Source organism: Pan troglodytes, chromosome 1, assembly GCF_028858775.2.
Source record: "Pan troglodytes isolate AG18354 chromosome 1, NHGRI_mPanTro3-v2.0_pri, whole genome shotgun sequence".
NCBI lineage: Eukaryota > Metazoa > Chordata > Mammalia > Primates > Hominidae > Pan > Pan troglodytes.
The window spans coordinates 89,659,059-89,686,735 of NC_072398.2; the positions used below are offsets into that span (position 1 = coordinate 89,659,059).

At 38.1% G+C, this 27,677-nt stretch overlaps 1 protein-coding gene and 1 long non-coding RNA gene across 4 annotated transcripts in view; both read left to right on the top strand.

Moving 5' to 3' along the window:
• Nucleotides 1-27,677, top strand: part of LOC104003352 (uncharacterized) — an 81,311-nt gene that overhangs the window by 34,170 nt on the left and 19,464 nt on the right. The gene's annotated exons all lie outside the window — the stretch shown is intronic.
• On the top strand, nt 13,077-18,430 carry OR10J5 (olfactory receptor family 10 subfamily J member 5). Its single transcript, XM_016930105.3, has one exon. The coding sequence runs from the start codon at nt 13,361-13,363 to the stop codon at nt 14,288-14,290; it is 930 nt and encodes a 309-aa protein (XP_016785594.1). The 5' UTR covers nt 13,077-13,360; the 3' UTR covers nt 14,291-18,430.

Consider the following 27,677-nt stretch of genomic DNA (forward strand, 5'->3'; position numbering starts at 1 on the left):
TCTGATTCCATGTGGGAAAATGTGAAGAAGGATTAGGAGAAAAACACTGAGATTTACGCCAGGATGCTACACAAAAGCATCCCTTATTGTTTGAGTCCCACAGTTTTCATGGGTAGCTAATGCTCTCTCCTTGGCAAATTGAGCTCCAATTATAATGCAATAATAATTCTAGGTTCTTCATACTCTTCAGTCACCTAGTACATATTGAAGGATTCTCTGAGTGAATTGTGTGAAGGACTGAGAAGATTTAACAGCCCTGGCACATTCTTTCAAACTGTTTACAATCTAATTTGGGAAATAAGACTGACACATGGGAGAAAACAGACAACAATGCAAGATAACATGGACTGGGCCACAGCATATGGTACAAGGATGAAGGCAGTGGTGTGTTGGTAGATGTTTAACAATCAGCTCTCCAGGAAAAAAAATAGTCCTGATACTGATTGTCCATTTCTCAGTTAACACTATTTCTCTACAGCAGATCTTAATCTACCCAGATGATACTACAGAATATGGAGCTGAGAAAGAATGTTAGCAATCTTCTCTGGTGAGCTGGTGCAAGCTGCATCCAGCTTGGGTATAGGCTTTATGAAAGAAAGAGAAGTGAGAAGCAGGGTTGTTGTGAGATGATTTCATGAAGATGCTAGGCAATGAGCTGAGTCTTGAAATACTCCTAAGAAACAATTTTTAAACATTAAAAATAGATCTAATTTGGTGGTTTAAAAATTCTGTATTTAAGCGAAGAATAAGAATATAATTTCATTTGGGGGTTTTATGTTAAGAAAGTACTGAGAGTGATGAGGATGTGCTTCCAAGCACAGAGGACTTGGAATCTGGGTGGGCAACAGGGAGTGGAGGTCAGCCCAGGCAAGAAGAAAAATATGAACACAGGCACAGCTTTGACAAGGGGTATTGGAATGTTCCTAGACCCTGGGAAGGTTGGCTTTTTTTTTTTTTTTTTTGCAGTGGAGGAGATAGTGAAGATGGCAGATTGGCTGTGTAAGAATAGTCTGATAGTGCAGGGCCTTATCAGCCCAGCAGAGGTGTGCTTACCAGACCAGATAAGTGATATATGATTAGTATATTAGAACTTAGAGACAATCTTGTTTAAGCTTCTTATTTTGCATTTGAGGCCATGGAGACATATTTGCCCCAGACCACATGTTTTGACATTGACAGACTCCAGATCAGGTTCCAGATTTCCCAAGTCCCAGTCAATTCCAATGTTTCTTCCATCATAATAAGCCCACCTAAAGGATGGTAAGTCTAGTAGCAACAGATTCCTAGGGATAAAATCTTATTCATGCTCAAATGAATTAACTTTGATGAAGTATAATGCAGTATGATACAATATAATATTACATGACATAATATAATACAATGCAATACAATTAAAATATAATGTAACAAAGTTTACCATTTTTTTGGTATACATTTTTGTGAGTTTTGACAAATTTATGCACCTGTATTATCACCTTCACAATCAATAACATTTTTTTTACCCCAGTAAGTTCCCTTGTGTTCTTTTTTGGCAATTCCCCAGCAATTCTGGCAACCACTTTTTTTGTCAGTATAAATTAGATTTGTATTTCTAGTGTATCATATAAATAGAATCATACAGTATTAACTCTTTTGTTTCTGACTTGATTCAACATACTGTTTTAAAGATTCAGCCATATTGCTGTTAGTATTAGAAATTTGTTCCTCTTATTGCTGAGCAGTGTTTCATTATATGGATGCATTATTTCTTGGACAATTGGGTTATTTGCAGTTTTTTGACATTCAGGAAGAAAGCTGAGAGGGCCATTTACACATACCTGTCTCTATGTGGACACACGTTTTCATTCCTATTGTGTCAACATGTAGAAAAAATTACTGAGTCATGGAGTAAGTACATATTTAACTTTATAAAAAACTGCCAAATTGTTCTCCAACTTGATGATTCTATTTTACATTTCCACCAGCAATGTTTAAGCTTCAACTTCTTTACTTACTTGCCAAAATTCTTTGTTGTTAGGCTTTTAAATGTCAGCCATTCAAATGGGCATGCAGTGGTATCTCATTGTGGTTTTATTTTACAAGTTTTTAATGGCTAATGATGTTGAGCATTCTTTCCTGTGCTTACTGACCATTTCTATATCTTATTTTTGTGAAATGTCTCTTCAAATATTTTGTCCATGAAAAATGTGTCTTATTATTGAATTATAAGAATTCTTTATATATGCTAGTTAAAATTTTAGACATATGTATTGTAAATATTTACTCCTACTTGCGGTTTTCCTTTTCATTTATCTTTTCTTTCTTTTTTTTCTTTTTTTCTTTTTGATATGGTCTCACTTTGTCACCCAGGCTGGAGTGCAGTGGCACAATCTTGGCTCACTGCAACCTCCACCTCCCAGGTTCAAGTGATTCTCATGCCTCAGCCTCCTGAGTAGCTGGGATTACAGGTGTGTGCCACCAGACGAGCTAATTTTTGTATTTTTAATAGAGATGAGGTTTTGCCATGTTGCCCAGGCTGGTGTCAAACTCATGGCCTCAAGTAGTTAGATTGTCTCAGCCTCCCAAAGAGCTGGGATTACAGGTATGAGCCACTGCACCTGCCCAAGCCTTTTAATTTTTCTAACGATGTTGTTTGAAGGTTAGAAGCTTTTGATTTGTGATTTTGTTCTTTTATGGGTTATGCTTTTTTTTATTATACTTTAAGTTTTAGGGTACATGTGCACAGCGTGAAGGTTTGTTACATATGTATACATGTGCCATATTGGTGTGCTGCACCCATTAACTCATTGTTTAACATTAGGTATATCTCCAAATGCTATCCCTCACCCCTACCTGCACCCCACAACAGGCTCTGGTGTGTGATGTTCCCCTTTCTGTGTCCATGCGTTCTCATTGTTCAATTCCCACCTATGAGTGAGAACATGCGGTGTTTGGTTTTTTGTCCTTGCGGTAGTTTGCTGAGAATGATGGTTTCCAACTTCATCCATGTCCCTACAAAGGACATGAACTCATCATTTTTTATGGCTGCATAGTACTCCATGGTGTATATGTGCCACATTTTCTTAATCCAGTCTATCATTGTTGGACATTTGGGTTGGTGCCAGGTGTTTGCTATTGTGAATAGTGCCGCAATAAACATACGTGTGCATGTGTCTTTATAGCAGCATGATTTATAATTCTTTGGGTATATACTCAGTAATGGGATGGCTGAGTCAAATGATATTTCTAGTTCTGGATCCCTGAGGAATCGCCACACTGACTTCCACAATGGTTGAACTAGTTTACAGTCCCACCAACAGTGTAAAAGTGTTCCTATTTCTCCACATCCTCTCCAGCACCTGTTGTTTCCTGACTTTTTAATGATCGCCATTCTAATTGGCGTGAGATGGTATCTCATTTTGGTTTTGATTTGCATTTCTCTGATGACCAATGATGATGAGCATTTTTTCATGTGTCTGTTGGCTGCATAAATGTCTTCTTTTGAGAAGTGTCTGTTCATATCCTTTGCCCACTTATTGATGGGGTTGTTTGTTTTTTTCTTGTAAATTTGTTTGAGTTCATTGTAGATTCTGGATATTAGCCCTTTGTCAGATGAGTAGATTGCAAAAATTTTCTCCCATTTTGTAGGTTGCCTGTTCACTCTGATGGTAGTTTCTTTTGCTGTGCAGAAGCTCTTTAGTTTAATTAGACCCCATTTGTCAATTTTGGCTTTTGTTGCCATTGCTTTTGGTGTTTTAGTCATGAAGTCCTTGCCCATGCCTATGTCCTGAATGGTAAAGCCTAGGTTTTCTTCTAGGGTTTTTATGGTTTTAGGTCTAACATTTAAGTCTTTAATCTATCTTGAATAAATTTTGGAATAAGGTGTAAGGAAGGGACCCAGTTTCAGTTTTCTACATATGGCTAGCCAGTTTTCCCGGCACCATTTATTAAATAGGGAATCCTTTCCCCATTGCTTGTTTTTCTCAGGTTTGTCAAAGATCAGATAGTTGTAGACATGCGGCATTATTTCTGAGGGCTCTGTTCTGTTCCATTGATCTATATCTCTGTTTTGGTACCAGTACCATGCTGTTTTGGTTATTGTAGCCTTGTAGTATAGTTGAAGTCAGGTAGCGTGATGCCTCCAGCTTTGTTCTTTAGGCTTAGGATTGACTTGGCGAGCTCTTTTTTTGGTTCCATATGAACTTTAAAGTAGTTTTTTCCAATTCTGTGAAGAAAGTCATTGGTAGCTTGATGGGTATGGCATTGAATCTATAAATTACCTTGGGCAGTATGGCCATTTTCATGATATTGATTCTTCCTACCCATGAGCATGGAATATTCTTCCATTTGTTTGTATCCTCTTTTATTTCGTTGAGCAGTGGTTTGTAGTTCTCCTTGAAGAGGTCCTTCACGTCCCTTGTAAGTTGGATTCCTATGTATTTTATTCTCTTTGAAGCAATTGTGAATGGGAGTCACTCATGATTTGGCTCTCTGTTTGTCTGTTATTGGTGTATAAGAATGCTTGTGATTTTTGCACATGGGTTTTGTATCCTGAGACTTTGCTGAAGTTGCCTATCAGCTTAAGCATATTTTGGGCAGAGACAATGGGGTTTTCTAGATATATGATAATGTCATCTGCAAACAGGGACAATTTGACTTCCTCTTTTCCTAATTGAATACTCTTAATTTCCTTCTCCTGCTTGATTGCCTTGGCCAGAACTCCCAACACTATGTTGAATAGGAGGGGTGAGAGAGGGCATCCCTGTCTTGTGCCAGTTTTCAAAGGGAATGCTTCCAGTTTTTGCCCATTTGGTATGATATTGGCTGTGGGTTTGTCATAGATAGCTCTTATTATTTTGAGATTTGTCCCATCAATACCTTATTGAGAGTTTTTAGCATGAAGGTTGTTGAATTTTGTCAAAGGCCTTTCCTGCATCTATTGAGGTAATCATGTGGTTTTTGTCATTGGTTCTGTTTATATGCTGGATTACATTTATTGATTTTCGTATGTTGAACCAGCCTTGCATCCCAGGGATGAAGCCCACTTGATCATAGTGGATAAGCTTTTTGATGTGCTGCTGGATTCAGTTTGCCAGTATTTTTTTGAGGATTTTTGCATTGATGTTCATCAGGGATATTGGTCTAAAATTCTCTTTTTTGTGTGTGTCTCTGCCAGGCTTTGGTATCAGGATGATGCTGGCCTCATGAAATGAGTTAGGGAGGATTCCCTCTTTTTCTATTGATTGGAATAGTTTCAGAAGGAATGGTACCAGCTCCTCCTTGTGCCTCTGGTAGAATTTGGCTGTGAATCCATCTGGTCCTGGACTTTTTTTGGTTGGTAAGCTACTAATTATTGCCTCAATTTCAGAGCCTGTTATTGGTCTATTCAGAGATTCAACTTATTCCTGGTTTAGTCTTGGGAGGGTGTATGTGTCAAGGAATGTATCCATTTATTCCAGATTTTCTAGTTCATTTGCATAGATGTTTTTATAGTATTCTCTGATGGTAGTTTGTATTTCTGTGGGATTGGTGGTGATATCCCCTTGATCATTTTTTATGGCGTCTATTTGATTCTGCTCTCTTTTCTTCTTTATTAGTCTTTCTAGCAGTCAATCAATTTTGTTGATCTTTTCAAAAAACCAGCTCCTGGATTCGTTGATTTTTTGAAGGCTTTTTTGTGTCTCTATTTCCTTCAATTCTGGTCTGATCCTAGTTATTTCTTGCCTTCTGCTAGCTTTTGAATGTGTTTGCTCTTGCTTTTCTAGTTCTTTTAATTGTGATGTTAGGGTGTCAATTTTAAATCTTTCCTGCTTTCTCTTGTGGGCATTTAGTGCTATAAATTTCCCTCTACACACCGCTTTGAATGTGTCCCAGAGATTCTGGTATGTGTGTCTTTGTTCTCGTTGATTTCAAAGAACATCTTTATTTCCAGCTTCATTTCATTGTGTACCCAGTAGTCATTCAGGAGCAGGGTATTCAGTTTCCATGTAGTTGAGTGGTTTTGAGTGAGTTTCTTAATCCTGAGTTGTAGTTTGATTGCACTGTGGTCTGAGAGACAGTTTGTTATAATTTCTGTTCTTTTACATTTGCTGAGGGGTGCTTTACTTCCAACTATGTGGTCAATTTTGGAATAGGTGTGGTGTGGTGCTGAAAAGAATGTATATTCTGTTGATTTGGGATGGAGAGTTCTGTAGATGTCTATTAGGTTCGCTTGGTGCAGAGCTGAGTTCAATTCCTGGGTATCCTTGTTAACTTTCTGTCTCGTTGATCTGTCTAATGTTGACAGTGGGGTGTTAAAGTCTCCCATTATTATTGTGTGGGAGTCTGAGTCTCTGTAGGTCACTCAGGACTTGCTTTATGAATCTGGGTGCTCCTGTATAGGGTGCATATATATTTAGGATAATTAGCTCTTCTTGTTGAATTGATCCCTTTACCATTATGCAATGGCCTTCTTTGTCTCTTTTGATCTTTGTTAGTTTAAAGTCTGTTTTATCAGAGACTAGGATTGCAACCCCTGCCTTGTTTTGTTTTCCATTTGCTTGGTAGATCTTCCTCCATCCCTTTATTATGAGCCTATGTGTGTCTCTGCATGTGAGATGGGTTTCCTGAATACAGCACACTGATGGGTCTTGACTCTTTATCCAATTTGCCAGTCTGTGTCTTTTAATTGGAGCATTTAGCCCATTTACATTTAAAGTTAATATCACTATGTGTGAATTTGATCCTGTCATTATGATGTTAGCTGGCTATTTTGCTCTTTAGTTGATGCAGTTTCTTTTTTTTTTTTTTTTGGATTTCACCATTTTTTTTTTTTATTATACTTTAAGTTTTAGGGTACATGTGCACAATGTGCAGGTTAGTTACATATGTATACATGTGCCATGCTGGTGCGCTGCACCCACTAACTCGTCATCTAGCATTAGGTATATCTCCCAATGCTATCCCTCCCCCCTCCCCCCTCCCCACCACAGTCCCCAGAGTATGATATTCCCCTTCCTGTGTCCATGTGATCTCATTGTTCAATTCCCACCTGTGAGTGAGAATATGCGGTGTTTGGTTTTTTGTTCTTGCGATAGTTTACTGAGAATGATGGTTTCCAATTTCATCCATGTCCCTACAAAGGATATGAACTCATCATTTTTTATGGCTGCATAGTATTCCATGGTGTATATGTGCCACATTTTCTTAATCCAGTCTATCATTGTTGGACATTTGGGTTGGTTCCAAGTCTTTGCTATTGTGAATAATGCCGCAATAAACATACGTGTGCATGTGTCTTTATAGCAGCATGATTTATAGTCATTTGGGTATATACCCAGTAATGGGATGGCTGGGTCAAATGGTATTTCTAGTTCTAGATCCCTGAGGAATCGCCACACTGACTTCCACAATGGTTGAACTAGTTTACAGTCCCACCAACAGTGTAAAAGTGTTCCTATTTCTCCACATCCTCTCCAGCACCTGTCGTTTCCTGACTTTTTAATGATTGCCATTCTAACTGGTGTGAGATGATATCTCATAGTGGTTTTGATTTGCATTTCTCTGATGGCCAGTGATGATGAGCATTTTTTCATGTGTTTTTTGGCTGCATAAATGTCTTCTTTTGAGAAGTGCCTGTTCATGTCCTTCGCCCACTTTTTGATGGGGTTGTTTGTTTTTTTCTGGTAAATTTGTTTGAGTTCACTGTAGATTCTGGATATTAGCCCTTTGTCAGATGAGTAGGTTGCGAAAATTTTCTCCCATATTTTAGGTTGCCTATTCACTCTGATGGTAGTTTCTTTTGCTGTGCAGAAGCTCTTTAGTTTAATTAGATCCCATTTGTCAATCTTGGCTTTTGTTGCCATTGCTTTTGGTGTTTTGGACATGAAGTCCTTGCCCATGCCTATGTCCTGAATGGTAATGCCTAGGTTTTCTTCTAGGGTTTTTATGGTTTTAGGTCTAACGTTTAAATCTTTAATCCATCTTGAATTGATTTTTGTATAAGGTGTAAGGAAGGGATCCAGTTTCAGCTTTCTACATATGGCTAGCCAGTTTTCCCAGCACCATTTATTAAATAGGGAATCCTTTCCCCATTGCTTGTTTTTCTCAGGTTTGTCAAAGATCAGATAGTTGTAGGTAAGCGGCGTTATTTCTGAGGGCTCTGTTCTGTTCCATTGATCTATATTTCTGTTTTGGTACCAGTACCATGCTGTTTTGGTTACTGTAGCCTTGTAGTATAGTTTGAAGTCAGGTAGTGTGATGCCTCCAGCTTTGTTCTTTTGGCTTAGGATTGACTTGGCGATGCGGGCTCTCTTTTGGTTCCATATGAACTTTAAAGTAGTTTTTTCCAATTCTGTGGAGAAAGTCATTGGTAGCTTGATGGGGATGGCATTGAATCTGTAAATTACCTTGGGCAGTATGGCCATTTTCACGATATTGATTCTTCCTACCCATGAGCAAGGCAGAGCCAAAGACAAAAACCACATGATTATCTCAATAGATGCAGAAAAAGCCTTTGACAAAATTCAACAACCCTTCATGCTAAAAACTCTCAATAAATTAGGTATTGATGGGACATATTTCAAAATAATAAGAGCTATCTATGACAAACCCACAGCCAATATCATACTGAATGGGCAAAAACTGGAAGCATTCCCTTTGAAAATTGGCACAAGACAGGGATGTCCTCTCTCACCGCTCCTATTCAACATAGTGTTGGAAGTTCTGGCCAGGGCAATCAGGCAGGAGAAGGAAATAAAGGGTATTCAATTAGGAAAAGAGGAAGTCAAATTGTCCCTGTTTGCAGACAACATGATCGTTTATCTAGAAAACCCCATCGTCTCAGCCCAAAATCTCCTTAAGCTGATAAGCAACTTCAGCAAAGTCTCAGGATACAAAATCAATGTACAAAAATCACAAGCATTCTTATACACCAACAACAGACAAACAGAGAGCCAAATCATGAGTGAACTCCCATTCACAATTGCTTCAAAGAGAATAAAATACCTAGGAATCCAACTTACAAGGGATGTGAAGCACCTCTTCAAGGAGAACTACAAACCACTGCTCAAGGAAATAAAAGAGGATACAAACAAATGGAAGAACATTCCTTGCTCACGGGTAGTTGATGCAGTTTCTTCCTAGCCTCGATCGTCTTTACAATTTGGCATGTTTTTGCAGTGGCTGGTACTGGTTGTTCCTTTCCATGTTTAGTGCTTCCTTCAGGAGCTCTTTTTGGGCAGGCCTGGTGGTGACAAAATCTCTCAGCATTTGCTTGTCTGTAAAGTATTCTTTTTCTCCTTCACTTATGAAGCTTAGTTTGGCTGGATATGAAATTCTGGGTTGAAAATTCTTTTCTTTAAGAATGTTGAATATTGGCTCCCACTCCCTTCTGGCTTGTAGAGTTTCTGCTGAGAGATCAGCTGTTAGTCTGATGGACTTCCCTTTATGGGTAACCTGACCTTTGTCTCTGGCTGCCCTTAACATTTTTTCCTTCATTTCAACTTTGGTGTATCTGACTATTATTTGTCTTGGAGTTGCTCTTCTCGAGGAGTATCTTTATGGTGTTCTCTGTATTTCCTGAATTTGAATGTTGGCCTGCCTTGCTAGATTGGGGAAGTTCTCCTGGATAATATCCTGCAGAGTGTTTTCGAACTTGATTCCATTCTCCCCGTCACTTTCAGGTACACCAATCATACGTAGATTTGGTCTTTTCACATAGTCCCACGTTTCTTGGAGGGTTTGTTCATTTCTTTTTATTCTTTTTTCTCTAAACTTCTCTTCTCGCTTCGTTTCATTCATTTGATCTTCCATCACTGATACCCTTTCTTCCAGTTGATCGAATCGGCTACTGAGGCTTGTGCATTCATCACGTAGTTCTAATGCCATGGTTTTCAGGTCCATCAGGTCCTTTAAGGACTTCTCTGCATTTGTTATTCTAGTTAGCCATTCGTCTAATCTTTTTTCAAGGTTTTTAACTTCTTTGCCATTGGTTTGAACTTCCTCCTTTAGCTCGGAGAAGTTTGATCATCTGAAGCCTTCTTCTCTCAACTCGTCAAAGTCATTCTCTGTCCAGCTTTGTTCCGTTGCTGGTGAGGAGCTGCGTTCCTTTGGAGGAGAAGAGGTGCTCTGATTTTTAGAATTTTCAGTTTTTCTACTCTGTTTTTTCCCCATCTTTGTGGTTTTATCTACCTTTGGTCTTTTATGATGGTGATGTACAGATGGGGTTTTGGTGTGGGTGTCTTTTCTGTTTGTTAGTTTTTCTTCTAACAGTCAGGACCCTCAGCTGCAGGTCTGTTGGAGTTTTCCAGAGGTCCACTCCAGACCCTGTTTGCCTGGGTATCAGCAGTGGAGGCTGCAGAACAGCAAATATTGGTGAACAGCAAAAGTTGCTGCCTGATCGTTCCTCTGGAAGTTTTATCTCAGAGGAGTACCCGGCCCTGTGAGGTGACAGTTTGCCCCTACTGGGGGGTGCCTCCCAGTTAGGCTACTCAGGGGTCAGGGACCCACTTGAGGAGGCAGTCTGTCCATTCTCAGATCTCCAGCTGCATGCTGGGAGAACCACTACTCTCTTCAAAGCTGTCAGACAGGGACATTTAAGCCTGCAGAGGTTTCTGCTGCCTTTTGTTTGGCTATGCCCTGCCCCCAGAGGCAGAGTCTACAGAGGCAGGCAGGCCTCCTTGAGATGCGGTGGGCTCCACCCAGTTCGAGCTTCCAGGCCGCTTTGTTTATCTACTCAAGCCTCGGTAATGGTGGGTGACCCTCCCCCAGCCTCGTTGCCACCTTGCAGTTTGATCTCAGATTGCTGTGCTAGCAATGAGCAAGGCTCCGTGGGTGTAGGACCCTCTGAGCCATGTGCAGGATATAATCTCCTGGTGTGCCATTTGCTAAGACCATCGGAAAAGCGCAGTGTTAGGGTGGGAGTCACCCGATTTTCCTGGTGCCATCTCTCACCCCTTTCCTTGGCTAGGAAAGGAAATTCCCTGACCTCTTGTACCTCCTGGGTGAGGCGATGCCTCACCCTGCTTTGGCTCATGCTCAATGCACTGCACCCACTGTCTGACAATCCCCAATGAGATGAACCTGGTACCTCAGTTGGAAATGCAGAAATCATTCATCTTCTGCATCACTCATGCTGGGAGCTGTAGACTGGAGCTGTTCCTATTCGGCCATCTTGGCTCCGACCACCACTTTTTGTTTTATATCTAGGAAATCTTTGCTCATTTCAAGGTATTGAAGATTTTATTTCTTATTTTTGTCTGGAATTTGTATAGCTTTATCTTTTATATACATATCTATGATTCATTCTGAATTTGTGTGTGTGTGTGTGTGTGTGTGTGTGTGTGTGTGACATGAGATAAGGTTTGAGGTTTATTTTTCCCATATGGACATTCATTTTTTCTATCAACATTTGTTGAAAATACTGTCACTGAGATACATTAGCACTTTATCAAAAATCAGTGGCTATATATGTGGGTCTACTTTTGGACTCTCCATTTTTTTCTATTGCCTGCACTTGCATCACTACCATACAATGTTGATTACCATAGTCTTCAAATGAAGTAGTGTAAGTTCTTTAACTTTGTACTTCTTTCCTAAAATTGTTTTAGCATTCTTGGTCTTCCACATATTCATATAAATTTTAGAATGGGAATATGTTTCATTATTCTGGCTAGAAGATTTGGTACCCTAGTCTTAAGTAGGTCATTGTGAATTCAGAAATTGTACAGAGAGGAGACATAACTTTAAAGAAAAAGCCCACTGAATGTGATGTCAAAATAGATATGGCTCCAAAATGTTGACCCATTAATGTACAGGTATAATGGCAAGGTCATTAAAGAAGACAGAAAAATTGAAATAGAGAGCTTTTTATCAGTATAAGAAAGGTTAATGTTTAGTTTGCTTTCAAAAATATGAAATTTATTATGATTGCAAGAAACATTAATAGAGAAGCCAAGAGGGAGGTAAGCTGGAGACTTGGGAAAAAGATATGGTGATGAAAATAGAGATTTGAGAACAATCATCATAAAAATCGCACACACAAGGGCTAAGGATGTACCAGAGAAGAGCATACGTAATTATGGTAGAGTGAGAATGAGCAGATTCATGGAAGGTAACGAAATGAGTGCTGGGAAGAGAGAAAAACAGTGTGGTTTCATGGAAACCAAGGTCAGAGAATGTTTCCATGAGGTAGGAGTTCGAAGTGTTTAAACAGAGAAAGATGAGAAAAAGGAGATAAAACAAAGTCCAGTGGCCTTAGCAATGGAGAATTCTTTGGTGACATTTGAGCAAACAATCTCATGGGCATGAACATGCCAAAGCCAACTTGCAGGGAATTATGGAGAGTGGGAAAGAAAGCCTGTTTTAATACTTCTGAAAATAAAGGGAGAACAATAAGATGGTCACTAAAGAGAACCATAGGATCAGATATATGCTCTCCATACAGTTTATACGTGCTTGCTTTTTGACAAAAGGGATTAGTATCTCTGCTTCTCAAAATTGTATGTTCACCATATTTTTAAAAATAGTTAAGCCAGTTGGGCTACAGATAGCTGCAGATTTCTCTCTCAACTCCGGAGTCTCTTCTACACCTCAAGTTGTCCCAGTCCTTTATAATGACAGTGGCAACTACACAACGTTTTCTGTCACAGCTCTCTCTTCCTGACTTCACTCAAAAGGCCTACTGGAATCAGTAAAAAAAAAAAAAAAAAAAAGATTTCTTTGATGGGACTTGAGTGATCAATTTTAGTAGAGAGATAATGGCAGAATTTGTGTTGTAGTTGTTCCGTTTTGAGAGTACAATAACATATTTGGACCACATTACCTCTCCAAAATCAAGTTTCTATATTCATAATTCAACTGAAACACTGTGTAAAAGCTCCTTGGTGACCCTGTTATGAAATCCAGTGACCACGTCTCAAAGTTTTCCGTCTTCAAATATTTCAAACTGCTATATCTTTTTTTTTTTTTTTTTTTGCAAAACTTTCATCTTTATGGTTTTCTTGACATGGGCTTCACTGGAGTCCTCCTTGTTAAGAGGGTTTAAAGAGTGGATGTTATTATTGGTTGAAATATAGAGCATGGCTTTCTCCTTGCTGTCTTTTTCCCTTCCTAACATCACTATAATGTCTGTGAGGTGAGCAGGCATGCAGAAGCCCTCTCCATGCGCAGAAAGTAATTTGCTCCACAGTGACAATGTTCATATGTATAAAGCCCCAAAGAGGCACAAGTAGGCTTCTCTCTTCATGTGCAAGGACCCTGCATGAGCATCATGATCAAAAAGAAGGAAATTGGATTCAGTCTCAGTACAGTTATCATTTTTCTTTGTTTTAAAGTCCAATTAGTGTTGAGAATTTACTCCTTGTTGACTCCATTTGTTGCTTTCAGACACTGATATAGCAGAATGCAGAGAAAGAACTTCACAGAAGTGTCAGAATTCATCTTCTTGGGATTTTCTAGCTTTGGAAAGCATCAGATAACCCTCTTTGTGGTTTTCCTAACTGTCTACATTTTAACTCTGGTTGCTAACATCATCATTGTGACTATCATCTGCATTGACCATCATCTCCACACTCCCATGTATTTCTTCCTAAGCATGCTGGCTAGTTCAGAGACGGTGTACACACTGGTCATTGTGCCACGAATGCTTTTGAGCCTCATTTTTCATAACCAACCTATCTCCTTGGCAGGCTGTGCTACACAAATGTTCTTTTTTGTTATCTTGGCCACTAATAATTGCTTCCTGCTTACTGCAATGGGGTATGACCGCTATGTGGCCATCTGCAGACCCCTGAGATACACTGTCATCATGAGCAAGGGACTATGTGCCCAGCTGGTGTGTGGGTCCTTTGGCATTGGTCCGACTATGGCAGTTCTCCATGTGACAGCCATGTTCAATTTGCCATTCTGTGGCACAGTGGTAGACCACTTCTTTTGTGACATTTACCCAGTCATGAAACTTTCTTGCACTGATACCACTATCAATGAGATAATAAATTATGGTGTAAGTTCATTTGTGATTTTTGTGCCCATAGGCCTGATATTTATCTCCTATGTCCTTGTCATCTCTTCCATCCTTCAAATTGCCTCAGCTGAGGGCCGGAAGAAGACCTTTGCCACCTGTGCCTCCCACCTCACTGTGGTTATTGTCCACTGTGGCTGTGCCTCCATTGCCTACCTCAAGCTGAAGTCAGAAAGTTCAATAGAAAAAGACCTTGTTCTCTCAGTGACGTACACCATCATCACTCCCTTGCTGAACCCTGTTGTTTACAGTCTGAGAAACAAGGAGGTAAAGGATGCCCTATGCAGAGTTGTGGGCAGAAATATTTCTTAATGGATTGGATTATTTTATTAAGAGACCATTAGCCCAGTGTAGTGTGTCTACTCACAAACACGCCACAATACACAAGTTCATCAAATATAATATTTGTTGAGAATACTGTCAAAGAATAGAAATGCCTGTCTGTTTAGTGTTCTAGGCATGGCAGAAAGCAGGATTTCTGCTCTGGTGAATTTTGTTACCAGATACAAGAATCACTCCAAGCTGGATTAAGACTACTTGTTTCTGTGCTTGAAGATTTCAGTTTTGAAAGCTTTTTGGCTCCCATTTTACCTGAACTCTCTGACAGTCAAATCTTTGAGCTTGTCTGGTTAGGGGATGTGGAGTAGAGACAGTGGGAACATAGGTGGCAGCGGTGTTAGGGAAATAAGCCGCAGAGACACCAACCTTTATTTCTCTCTGCTTACATAAAAAAGAAAGCTTTCATTCTCAGGAGTCAAATAATATTCCATGTGACAGTCATTTTGTAATTATATCTTAATTCTTGCGGATTGAAAAATGAACAGCTTTGAAAAAAAAGTCTCTTCTTTTATTATCCAGCTGTATTCGCTCCTCAAGTGTTCATTTCTATGTGTATTCCTTCCTTCTGTGCAACCAAGGCAGAAATCTCTGCTGTTCCCTAGGGGATAAGCAGAAAGAACACATACTGGTGGCTTTTCTCTGAAACTACATTTTTATCCAGATGCACTTTTCATGAAGACTCGTCTCTTTTCAACTTATGGTAGCTTTTTAGATTTTTAATTTATATGTAGTAGCTTCAGTGACATTGAAGTTGTTGTCTTAGATATTGGTTGTACTAATTCTAGGGTCCAAGATAAATGCCATTAACTTCCATTCTCTCAGCAAACTGTGCAAGCTTCATATTTCTCCAGATATTTATTTGTAAAATAAGCATAACTATGCTACATTATTGTATACCCTCAATGGGAAACATTGTGGGAATATTTTGTTTTATGAATCTTCCCACCAGAGTTTATCTCTACTCTGAGACAGAGCTGGAAGGTACTTTCTAAGAGACACAGATATGGAAACATCTGTTTTCACACACTCATGACATCTACTGTTGTTCCATCCTCAAGTCAGTTCCTATCTCTTACTCTCGAGTTTTATTTTTCTGTTCCTAACCACAGAAATATGGTTAAGTGTCTTTTAGGTGACCTGTGATCTTCTCTGTCTTCTACAGATCCCTTTGTGAGGAGGTCACAAACTGGAGGTGAAGGGTCTCTGCACAGAGTCCCCTTGATCCCCAACTGGCTGTCCCAGTTGGATAACATCACAGCTGATAGCAGGGTCTCCCTACTGACCAGCCTGATGTCCTTCCCAAAAGATGTCTTAACCTGAGGTTCATAGTTTTCTAGGGGGTGCCTGGGCGGGTGTCAGAGGATTTTTGAACTTTTTTGAAATTATTCACTACATTTCTAATATAGGTGTTAATGTGACCTTTTCATCGTATTCTTAGAGAGTTAATTCTGGCATAAGTATTTCTTCCCTCAAATCCAAACAGAAATATGAGACCAGATCCAACTTTCTTCCTTCAGAGACTATTGATATCTACAATATCCTTACACCCTCTTAAATAAGGATCCTTTGACCTGGTCCAGTTTTGCCTATATAGGCATTGCTGTTCTTACACTAGTTAGAGAATATGGAAGGTATGGGTGGTTCTCAGCTTGGAGGTTGAGGAATAATGGGTTATGGGGGAATATCAGAGGCCAAGTGTGGTCTTATTGAAAGTTTTTCTGTCTTCTTCCATCCCTTCCTGTATTCCCTCCTGTATTCCTTAAGTATTTCAATACAATTCCTGCTCCTCCAACACTTTGTAGATGAGTGAATACCCCACTAGTGTTCGTTGTTTTACATACTTCGCATGGATTTAGACTCACTAGAGAAAGCAGCATCTACAGGCAAAGTGCAATAGCATAAGAGTGGGTAGGTTTATGTGGTCACAGGTCCCTCCTGGAGGATGAATTAGGAAGAGTGAGTCATTTTGTTGCTGCTTCCTATTGTCTATGCAAAATGCTTATATTGATAGTAAATGTGGCATTATTTTCACTATCTCAATTGTTTTGTTGTCTTTATTTGTTGCACTCATCCTGAGTGCATGATTATTCCCCAATGTCTCACTCTATCCATACTCCTTTATTTTTCTTCCTTTGTACATTTCAAATACTTTTATTATTTTAATATGTTTTTTGTTAAGCTCTTTTATTCACCAGAAACATAGTCATAATATCACATATTTATTAAATCTATTTACCTATTTCAAGCACTATGTGTCAAGCAATTAACTATCTCTGGGGTTACATTAACGACTAATGCGGAGATTCTGTTTCATGTAATTCACAGTCCAGTGGGAAAGCAGACAAAATAACAAGAAGTACAAAAACTTGCTAAAGGCACATGCACAGGATTGTTGTTTGGGGTCAGAGGCGTTGTTCAGAAAAGGAATCTATTTAGAAGGTCAGAAAACATTCATAGAGAGGTGATATTTAATTAACTTTTTGTGGCATTGGGTCAACTGGTGTCTGCAAAGGATGAGGGAAGATGATAAGGGAAAGAGAAGAGTCTGACAGAGACACACTAACCTTAAAAATGCAGAAGTGTTAGTTGGGCAGGTGTTTTATTCACCTGTATGCCCATTGCCCTGTTGAATACTAGTCTGGCAAAAAGTAAGTGCTTAATATACCTTTGCATAAATGAATGTGTGAACATCTATTGAGTATAAAGTCTTGTCCAAGGGTTTCCTCAGGTGTATTTTTTGATAGATACATCTTGTTATATTCTTTCTGTTTGTCTGATAGACTCCTTTTACCTAAAATCAAGTAACAGAGAAAATAACAGAGTACAGGTGACAATCCTGAGTGCATACTTGAAGTTATTTGCCTTCATTGCAGGATTGCCTAATAAACTCAGCTGACTATTTATCATATATTTACATTAGTTAGTCACTTAAAATTGCACACTGGATTAATATGTTTTAGCTATAAGCAGGACCATTATTTTGACAATCTTTAAAATAATTGCTTGATAGCTTGACATATAAAATCAAGAGTTAAGACATTTAAACATTTATCTTTAGGAAAATTATGAAAAGACTATTATGGATCTTATAACTTCTGTAAATGATTTTTACAGTGTTGATTTTGTAACTTCTTTAGAGAAAAACTAGTTTTACCTGATATCCTTTTACATTCATCACTTGTAACCTATAATGGATTAGAGGAGACGATGGCTCCATCCCTCCCAACAATGAGTGGAATAAAACATTTTATTGATGGGTGCAAATGTTTCTGGGAGAAGAGAAAGCATGGAAGTGGGCAGGAGAGATAAACTTAAGCCAAGGATAAGCAGGTAGTATGTGTCACAGAGAGCTTAACTTTGAAAATGACATGTTTAAAGGGTACAAGAACCTAAGTTAGTTTTGTTGTGCCGCTAAGGTGTGAACACAAGTGTGAGTGTGTGCGGTGTGTGTGTATATGTATACATGCATGCACATGTATATTTTTGTGGGAGGGTGCTAACATTTAAAAGCTTTAGGTATAATGGGCATTGCGATAAAATGCTTTATTTGCATTATTTCATTTAATAACGATCTTTAATGTTTATATAGCTCTTTAGAGTTTACAAAGGTCTTTTGTGTTCATCATCCCATTTGATTCTTATAACACTCCTGTAAGGTACTAGTCCCACAGTTTTCGGATATATCCATTGCAAATGGTAGTTTAAATTACTTTTCCAAGGTCATATTCATTGTTAGAACTAGCAGTAGGACTAAAATAGAAGTGAGCCTTAACTATAAATCTAGTAATTCTGAATTCCATGCTTTTTATTCTTTGTCCATTTTTATTACTTCATCCATTCATTCAAACACACGTGTGCATGTGCCTGCGTGTGCATGCACGCACGCACACACACACACTGTATTAATTCTTATCAGAGAATAAAGTCCAAAGAATAAACTTTATTTTTGAGATCCTAAAACTTCATTTCACTCAGAATTGATGAACTTCTTCTAAAATGTTCTAATTCCTTCCCTGACCCTGTAAATAAAATATATTGATGATCATGAATGTATTTTTTAAAAACGTTTACCATGGGCACTTAACTGTATCTTGTGTTGTGGTTCAGTGATATTGTCAGTCGGAACTGAGCTTATATAATCTTTGCTTCTGAATTAAAAGATTCACATATTCCAGTATTTTATGAACTTTGTGTAGAATTGTATAGTTTCTGATTCTTTAATTATTTAGTTTGTTACTTCAACAAATATGAAATGCCTGTTCACTCTGAGTGTCAGACACTGGGTTAGGCACTAGGAATGTAGAGATAAATAAGGCCCTAGTCTTGCATTGAGTAGCTAACAATCTGCTTGCAACCCATTTCAGTGCAGTGTGATTAATGCAATACACAGAGTACTGTGAAGACCCAGAGAAAAAAATTCCTAACTCAATTGGTGAATTTCATCCTTGCATGTATTTGTAGCAGGTCAAGGTGAATGAGTTTGACAAGTTCAAGAACTTTATTCTAGTAAAACTTCATGAGATTAAGCCTACTCAGAGATAGCAAGTGCCCCCAGGTTAATGAATCCAGAATCTCTATAATTTATCATCCACAATGTTCAGTATGTAATTACAAAATGCTCAACATTGGGGAAAAAAACAACATTGTGGCCCCTATCAAGAGAAAATGAGTCAACACGTCAACCCTAAGATGACTCCATTCAGTAGTCAGGGACTTTAAAGTAGCTAGTGTATATAGGCTCAAGAACTTATAGAAAATTTTCTTATAATAAGTAAACATATGTAGAATCTCAGTCAAGAAATCTAGAACTGAAAATTAAAATACGTGAAATAAAAATTTACTGTTTAACAGTAGACTGGTGTTGGTAGAAAAAAGGGTCAATGAACTTGAGAGTGATTAATAAAAATTATTGAATCTGAAAAACAGAGAAAAAATGAATAACAATGAACAGAGTCTCAATGACCTGTGCTACAATTCAAGACATCTAATGTACATGTACTTGAAGTCTCAGAAAGAGAGAATAGTATGTGTCACAAAAATATTTGAAAAAACATTGGTTAAAATGTTCATATTATTAAAAAATATAAGATACAGATCTAAGAATCTGAGTGAATTCCAGGTAGGGTAAATAGAAAAATGTCAAATATATGTAAGCAGAGTCAAATATTTAAAACCAGAAATGAAAAAAAAATCTTGAAAGTAACCAGGTTAAAATAATAATTTTTTCCAAGATGACAGATTAGAAGCTTGTCAGCACACCTCACCCACTTGGAAATAGCAAAATACTGTGTATAAATTTACACTGCTAAATTTTATCAAAAAAAAAAAACAAAACAAAAAACACCAGGAGTGCCTAAGAAACTGCCAGCCACCACAGGAGGCAGTTATTGGTTTGGAGAATTTTGGTAGGGAAATTTGTGATCTGGCCTTGAGTAGGGGAGGAGTCCCCATGGCTAGAACAGAGGTGAATGTGATGTGGGCTTTAGCCACAGGCATGGGAGTTGATCACCCTGTCTTTGTAAGACGACTTGAAGAGATTTGGCCTGGAAGCCATGGTTTTGACACAGGCAGTGAGTTTATGGCCTGCAGCAGTTTTGCCATCTGAAGACAAACTATTTGTGACTTGGCTGGTTGTCTCAGCTTGCTGCCAGCCGCAAGCTGTGGCAAGGATGCTTGTCAGGTTGAAAGCATTAAAGCAAGGTGGGTTCCACTACTGCCTGCTTGGCTGTGGTGCATGAGTTGCCTCTCCAACTATGCCGGCTCTATGGCATGGTAACAGGTGCTTTGCTCCTCCTTGAAGTATTGCTCCATGGGCCTAAGAACTGCCTTCTGACTCCTGTCAGGGCCAGCACATATGCCCACTATTGAGGGCCCAAGTGCAGGCTTCACCATCCCAGCCCTCCCCAGCTTGCCTGCTCACCCCTGCCTCAGAGGCAGAGCATGAGATTAGAACCACTGAGAGCTCCACAGCCCAACCCATCACCTGGGACACCTGAGCATTTCTCCTGGTTAACAAAGGTCAAGCATAAACTTACTGCTACCACCGTAGCTGGCTCTCACCTGCAAGCACCACTTAATGGCCAGGAGGTGAACCCACACAGTGCAATATAAAATTTGCTAACATAATTGCAGCCTAGAAGCAAATAGCAATGTCTAACCTAACTGAACATCCTGAATGCCCAGACAGAGATGTGAAGGAGAAACTGATCCCATTTTTACCTGTTGAGTTTGTGGTACTGGGATTACCATAAAGAGACCTCAGCAACTTCCTCCAGGGACCTGAGGACTTCCCCACCACCCTGTCAGGGCTGGTGCTTGCACTTGCTATTGGAGGGCCTGAGTGTAGGCTTCCCCTCCCTGGCTCCACCATCCCCTCCTAGAGGGAGGGTGGGACTGAAGCTCTTGAGTGCTCCAGAGCCCAACCCACCACCTGAAACACTGGAGCACTTCTCCAGCTGTTAACACAGTTCAAGCATAAACCCTACAGGTACCACCTCAGCTGGCTTTTACCTGAAAATGTCACCTACTGGCTAGGAAGTTGACTGGCACAACACAATACAAAATCTGATACAAGAGTGCAGCACTTGGGAAGGAGACAAACTTTTCCCAACTTCTACTAACACCATTGCCCATGCCACCTTAGCTTGTCAGGGGGCAGTGAGCCTGCTCACCCACCAGGTACACCACTACAACAACCAGCATTTTAGAAAGCTGGCACACTACAGCTATTTATAACCAAGAAAATAATAGAGTCTTGACTACTGAATGCACCCAGAGGCACAGTCAAATGACCCTGTCCAACATAAATCATAGTGACACCCCCAAGAAAAAAAGTTCCTGCCTGCATTAATGAAAGTAAATTCAAAATTAAGAAGTGACTGTTTGCCCAGATGCAAAGAAATCAGCATAATTATTCTGGAAGTATTAAAAAAACAAGGGTTTATGATGCCCCAAAGGAACACAGTAATTTTCTAGCAATGGATCCTATCCAAAAGAAAATATTTCAAAAGCCAGAAAAATTCAAAATATTGATTTTAAAGAAGCTCAATGAAATACAAGATAAATCTAAAAATGAATACAAAGAAATCCGAAAATCAACTCAGGATATAAAATAGAAATTTACTGAGGAGATATCTTAATTTTTTTTCTGGAAATGAAAAAATCTTTGAAGGAGTTACAAAATACAGTTGAAACCTTCAACAATAGATTATACCATGCAGAATAGAGACTCTCTGAATCTGAAGACAGGTCTTTTGAATTAATCCAATCAGACAAAAATAAAGTAAAAAGAATAAAAAGAAGGAACAAAGCTTTCAAGAAGTATGAGACTACAGAAAATGACCAAGCTTATGAATCATTGTTATTCTTGAGGGAAAAGAAAAACCAAGAAGTTTAGGAGATCTGTTTAAAAAAATAATTGATGAAACCATCTCTTATCTTACAACACATTTAGACATCCAGATACAAAAGGCCTGGCAAACACCTGGAAAATACATAGCGAGATGGACTTCACCACAGTATATAGTTAACAGACTGTCTAAAGTCAATGTGAAAGTAAAAGATTCTGTAAATTACCTTGGGCAGTATGGCCATTTTCACGCTATTGATTCTTCCTAGCCATGAGCATGGAATGTTCTTCCATTTGTTTGTATCCTCTTTTATTTCCTTGAGCAATGGTTTGTAGTTCTCCTTGAAGAGGTCCTTCACATCCCTTGTAAGTTGGATTCCTAGGTATTTTATTCTCTTTGAAGCAATTGTGAATGGGAGTTCACTCATGATTTGGCTCTCTGTTTGTCTGTTGTTGGTGTATAAGAATGCTTGTGATTTCTGTACATTGATTTTGTATCCTGAGACTTTGCTGAAGTTGCTTATCAGCTTAAGGAGATTTGAGGCTGAGACAATGGGGTTTTCTAGATATACAATCATGTCGTCTGCAAATAGGGACAATTTGACTTCCTCTTTTCCTAATTGAATACCCTTTATTTCCTTCTCCTGCCTAATTGCCCTGGCCAGAACTTCCAACACTATGTTGAATAGGAGTGGTGAGAGAGGGCATCCCTGTCTTGTGCCAGTTTTCAAAGGGAATGCTTCCAGTTTTTGCCCATTCAGTATGATATTGGCTGTGGGTTTGTCATAGATAGCTCTTATTATTTTGAAATACGTCCCATCAATACCTAATTTATTGAGAGTTTTTAGCATGAAGGTAATTTACAGATTCAATGCCATCCCCATGAAGCTACCAATAACTTTCTTCACAGAATTGGAAAAAACTACTTTAAAGTTCATATGGAACCAAAAAAGAGCCCGCATCGCCAAGTCAATCCTAAGCCAAAAGAACAAAGCTGAAGACATCACACTACCTGACTTCAAACTATACTACAAGGCTACAGTAACCAAAACAGCATGGTACTGGTACCAAAACAGAGATATAGATCAATGGAACAGAACAGAGCCCTCAGGAATAACACCGCATATCTACAACTATCTGATCTTTGACAAACCTGAGAAAAACAAGCAATGGGGAAAGGATTCCCTATTTAATAAATGGTGCTGGGAAAACTGGCTAGCCATAGGTAGAAAGCTGAAACTGGATGCCTTCCTTACACCTTATACAAAAATCAATTCAAGATGGATTAAAGACTTAAACGTTAGACCTAAAACCATAAAAACCCTAGAAGAAAACCTAGGCTTTACCATTCAGGACATAGGCATGGGCAAGGACTTCATGTCTAAAACACCAAAAGCAATGGCAACAAAAGACAAAATTGACAAATGGGATCTAATTAAACTAAAGAGCTTCTGCACAGCAAAAGAAATTACCATCAGAGTGAACAGGCAACCTACAAAATGGGAGAAAATTTTCGCAACCTACTCATCTGACAAAGGGCTAATATCCAGAATCTATAATGAACTCAAACAAATTTACAAGAAAAAAACAAACAACCCCATCAAAAAGTGGGCGAAGGACATGAACAGACACTTCTCAAAAGAAGACATTTATGCAGCCAAAAAACACATGAGAAAATGCTCACCATCACTGGCCATCTGAGAAATGCAAATCAAAACCACAATGAGATACCATCTCACACCAGTTAGAATGGCAATCATTAAAAAGTCAGGAAACGACAGGTGCTGGAGAGGATGTGGAGAAATAGGAACACTTTTACACTGTTGGTGGGACTGTAAACTAGTTCAACCATTGTGGAAGTCAGTGTGGTGATTCCTCAGGGGTCTAGAACTAGAAATACCGTTTGACCCAGCAATCCCATTACTGGGTATATACCCAAAGGACTATAAATCATGCTGCTATAAAGACACATGCACACGTATGTTTATTGTGGCATTATTCACAATAGCAAAGACTTGGAACCAACTCAAATGTCCAACAATGATAGACTGGATTAAGAAAATGTGGCACATATACACCATGGAATACTATGCAGCCATAAAAATGATGAGTTCATGTCCTTTGTAGGGACAAGGATGAAATTGGAAATCATCATTCTCAGTAAACTATCGCAAGAACAAAAAACCAAACACCGCATATTCTCACTCATAAGTGGGAACTGAACAATGAGAACACATGGACACAGGAAGGGGAACATCACACTCTGGGGCCTGTTGTGGGGGAGGGGGAGGGGGGAGGGACAGCACTGGGAGATATACCTAATGCTAGATGACGAGTTAGTGGGTGCAGCGCACCAGCATGTCACATGTATACATATGTAAGTAACCTGCACATTGTGCACATGTACCCTAAAACTTAAAGTATAATAATAATAATAATAAATAAATAAATAAATAAAAATAAAAGCAAAAAAAAAGAAAGTAAAAGATTCTAAAATTATCAAGATAAAATTGTCTAGCCACCCATAAAGGAAACCTCATCATATTAGCAGTGGATTTCTCAGCAGAAACCTTGCAAGCCAGAAGGGATTAGGATCCTATTTTTAGAGTTGTTAAAGAAAAAACTGTCAACCACGAGTTTTACATGCTGCAAGAATAAGCTTTTTATGTGAAAGAGAAAAAAATATATTTCCCAGACAAACAAATGCTGAGAGAATTCATTACTACCAGACCAGTTCTACTAGAAATGCTCAAAGGAGTTCTAAACATGGAAATGGAAGGTTGATATTTGCCATCATAAAACACACAAAAATATACACCTCACAGACCTTGTAGAAACAATTATACAAGGAAGAAGAGAAAGAAATCAAATGGCAACATGACACAACTCCACCAAACCATGAAGACAAGCAGAGATAAAAAAGAAAAAAATAATGTTCAAAATAACTAGAAAACTAACATTATGACAAGAACTAAACTTTACATATCAATCTTAAGCTTGCATGTAAATAGATTAAACACTTTAAAGATATAGAATGTCTGAATTAAAACACATGAACCAACTGTATGCTGCTTCTACAAAACTTATCTTACTGCTAGAAACAGACTGAATGCAAAGGGATGGAAAAAGGTATTCCCCACAAATGGAAACCAAAAGCAAGCAGGAATAGCTATATTTATATCAGATAAAATATACTTTAAATCAACAACATTAAAAAGAGGCAAAGAACGTTATTATATAATGATAAATGTATAAATTCAACAATAATATAAAGCAATCATAAATATGTATGTACTAAACACCGGAGCACTCAGATTCTTGAAGCAAATATTACTAGACACAAAGAGAGAGCAATGCAATAATGGTGGGGGGGCTTCAACACCCCACTAACAGCACTAGAAAGATCATCAACAGAAAATCAACAAAGAAACATTGGACATAAATTAGGCTTTAGATCAAAGGAAACTGACAGACGTTGACTTAACATTCTATCTAACAAATGCAGAACATACATTCTTCCCATAGCACATAGGACATTTTCCAATACAGTTTATATGTTAGGCCATGAAACTAGCTTCAGTAAATTGAAAGAAATTAAATCATAGCAAGTATCTTCTCAGAACATAGCAAAATAAAACTAGAAAACAATACCAAGAGGAATTCCCAAAACTAGACAAATATATGGAAATTAAACAGCATACTCTTGAACAATCTTGCATCAATGACAAAATTAAATTGGAAGTTTGAAAAACTTTTGAATTTAATAAAAACAGAGACAAAAGCAAAACTTTTAGAATATAGCAAAAGCAATGCTGCAAGGGAAGTTTATAGTGTCAAAGGCCTACACCAAAAACCTCCCACCAAAAATAAAAAGATAAAAAATAAACAATCTGAAATTGCACCTCAAGGAAATAGAAAACAAGAACAAACCAAACCCAAAGCTAGAAGAAGAAAAGAAATAACAAAGATCAGGGAAAAACTAAACAAAATTGAGACCAAGGGAACAATAGAAAGGAGCAATGAAAGAAAAGTTGGTTTTTCAAAAGACAAACAAAATTGATAAACTGTAGCTACACTAACCAAGAAAAGAACAGAGAGGATTTAAATACACACAATTATAAATAAAAATGTAGACATTAACAACTTATACTACAGAAATGCAAAAGAACATCAGAGACTACTATGAACAACTCTACATTGGCAAATTAGAAAACCTAGAGGAAATTTATTAATTCATGGAAATATACAATCTCCCAAGATTAAACCAGGAAGAGGTAGAAATCCTGAACAGACCAATAATGAAGAGTGAGGTTGAGTCAGTAATAAAATTCTGCCAACAACAACAAAATCCCAGGACCAGGTGAGTTCACATCCAATTCTATGAAACATACAAAGAATTTGTACTAATCCTACTGAAACTATTCCAAGAAAATAGAGAGGAAGTAAATCCTCCGTAACTCATTCTATGAAGTTAGTATCATCCTAAAACCAAAGCCTTACAAGAGGACAACAATAAAACAGAACTACAGACCAGTATCTCTGATGCACATAGAGGCAAAAATTCTCAACAAAATACTAGCTAATGGAATCCAGTATCATATAAAAAAATACCACCATAATCAAGTGGATTTTATTCTGTGGCTGCAAGGATGGTTCAACATATACAAATCTATCAATGTGACTCATGACATAATCAGAATTAAAAACGAAAACCATATGATCATCTCAATAGATGCAGAAAAAGCATTTGATAAAATTCAGCATAATAATGTCCCCAACAAACTATGCATAGAAGGAACATACCTCAAAATAATAAAAGCCATATATGACAAAACTGCAGCCAACATAATACTGAATTGGGAAAAGTTGAAGGCAATCTCCCTAAGAACTGCAATAAGACAAGAATGCACCCATTTACCACTCTTATTCAACGTAGTACTGGAAGTCCTAGTCAGAGCAATTAGGCAAGAGAAAGAAATTTAAGGCATTCACATTGGAAAAGAGGAAGTCAAACTATCTCTGCTCACTGATGATATGATCTTAGAAAACCCTGACTCCTCTAAAAACACTCTTAGATTTGATGAACAAATTCAGTAAAGTTTTAGATACAAAATCAATGTACAAAAATCAGTAGCATTTCTATACACCAGTAACAATCAAGCTGACAACCAAATCAAGAAGTCAATTCCATTAGCAATAGTTACAAAAATAACATATCTAGAAATATATTTAGCCAAGGAAGTGAAAGATCTCCACAAAGAAAACTACAAAACACTGATGAAAGAAATTGTAGATGATAGAAATAAATGGAAAAAGTCCCATGCTCATGAATCAGGGAATTAACATTGTTAGAATGACCATACTGCCCAAAGCAATGTACAGACTCAATGCAATCCCTATGAAACTACCAACATCATTTTTTTTTCACAGAATTAGGAAAAATAATCTTAAAATTCATCTGAAATGAAAAAAGAGCCTGAGTAACCAAAGCAATCTTAAGCAAAAAGAACAATGCTGCAGGAATCACATTACCTGACCTCAAATTATGCTATAAAGCTGGCCAGTAAGCAAAACAGCACGGTATTGGTATAAAAATAGACACATAGATCAATGAAACAGAATGAAAAAAAAACCATAAATAAAGCCACATATCTTTAGGTAACTGACCTTTGCAAAGTTGAGAAAAACATACACTGGGGAAAGGACACTCTTTTCAATAAATGGTGCTAGAAAAATTATATTACTGTATGCAGAATAATAAAACTGGATCTGTCTTTCTCCATATACAAAATCAACTCAAGATGGATGAAAAAGTTAAATTTAAGACCTAAAGTTATAGAGCTACTAGAAGAAAACCTATGGAAATTCTTTTAGACATAGGTCTAGGCAAAGAATTTATGACTGTGACAAAAGCACAAGGAAGAAAAATAAAAATAAACAAATAAAAATTAAGCTAAAAAGTTTCTGCACAGCAACAGAACAGAGTGAACAGATAATCAGGAGAAAATATTT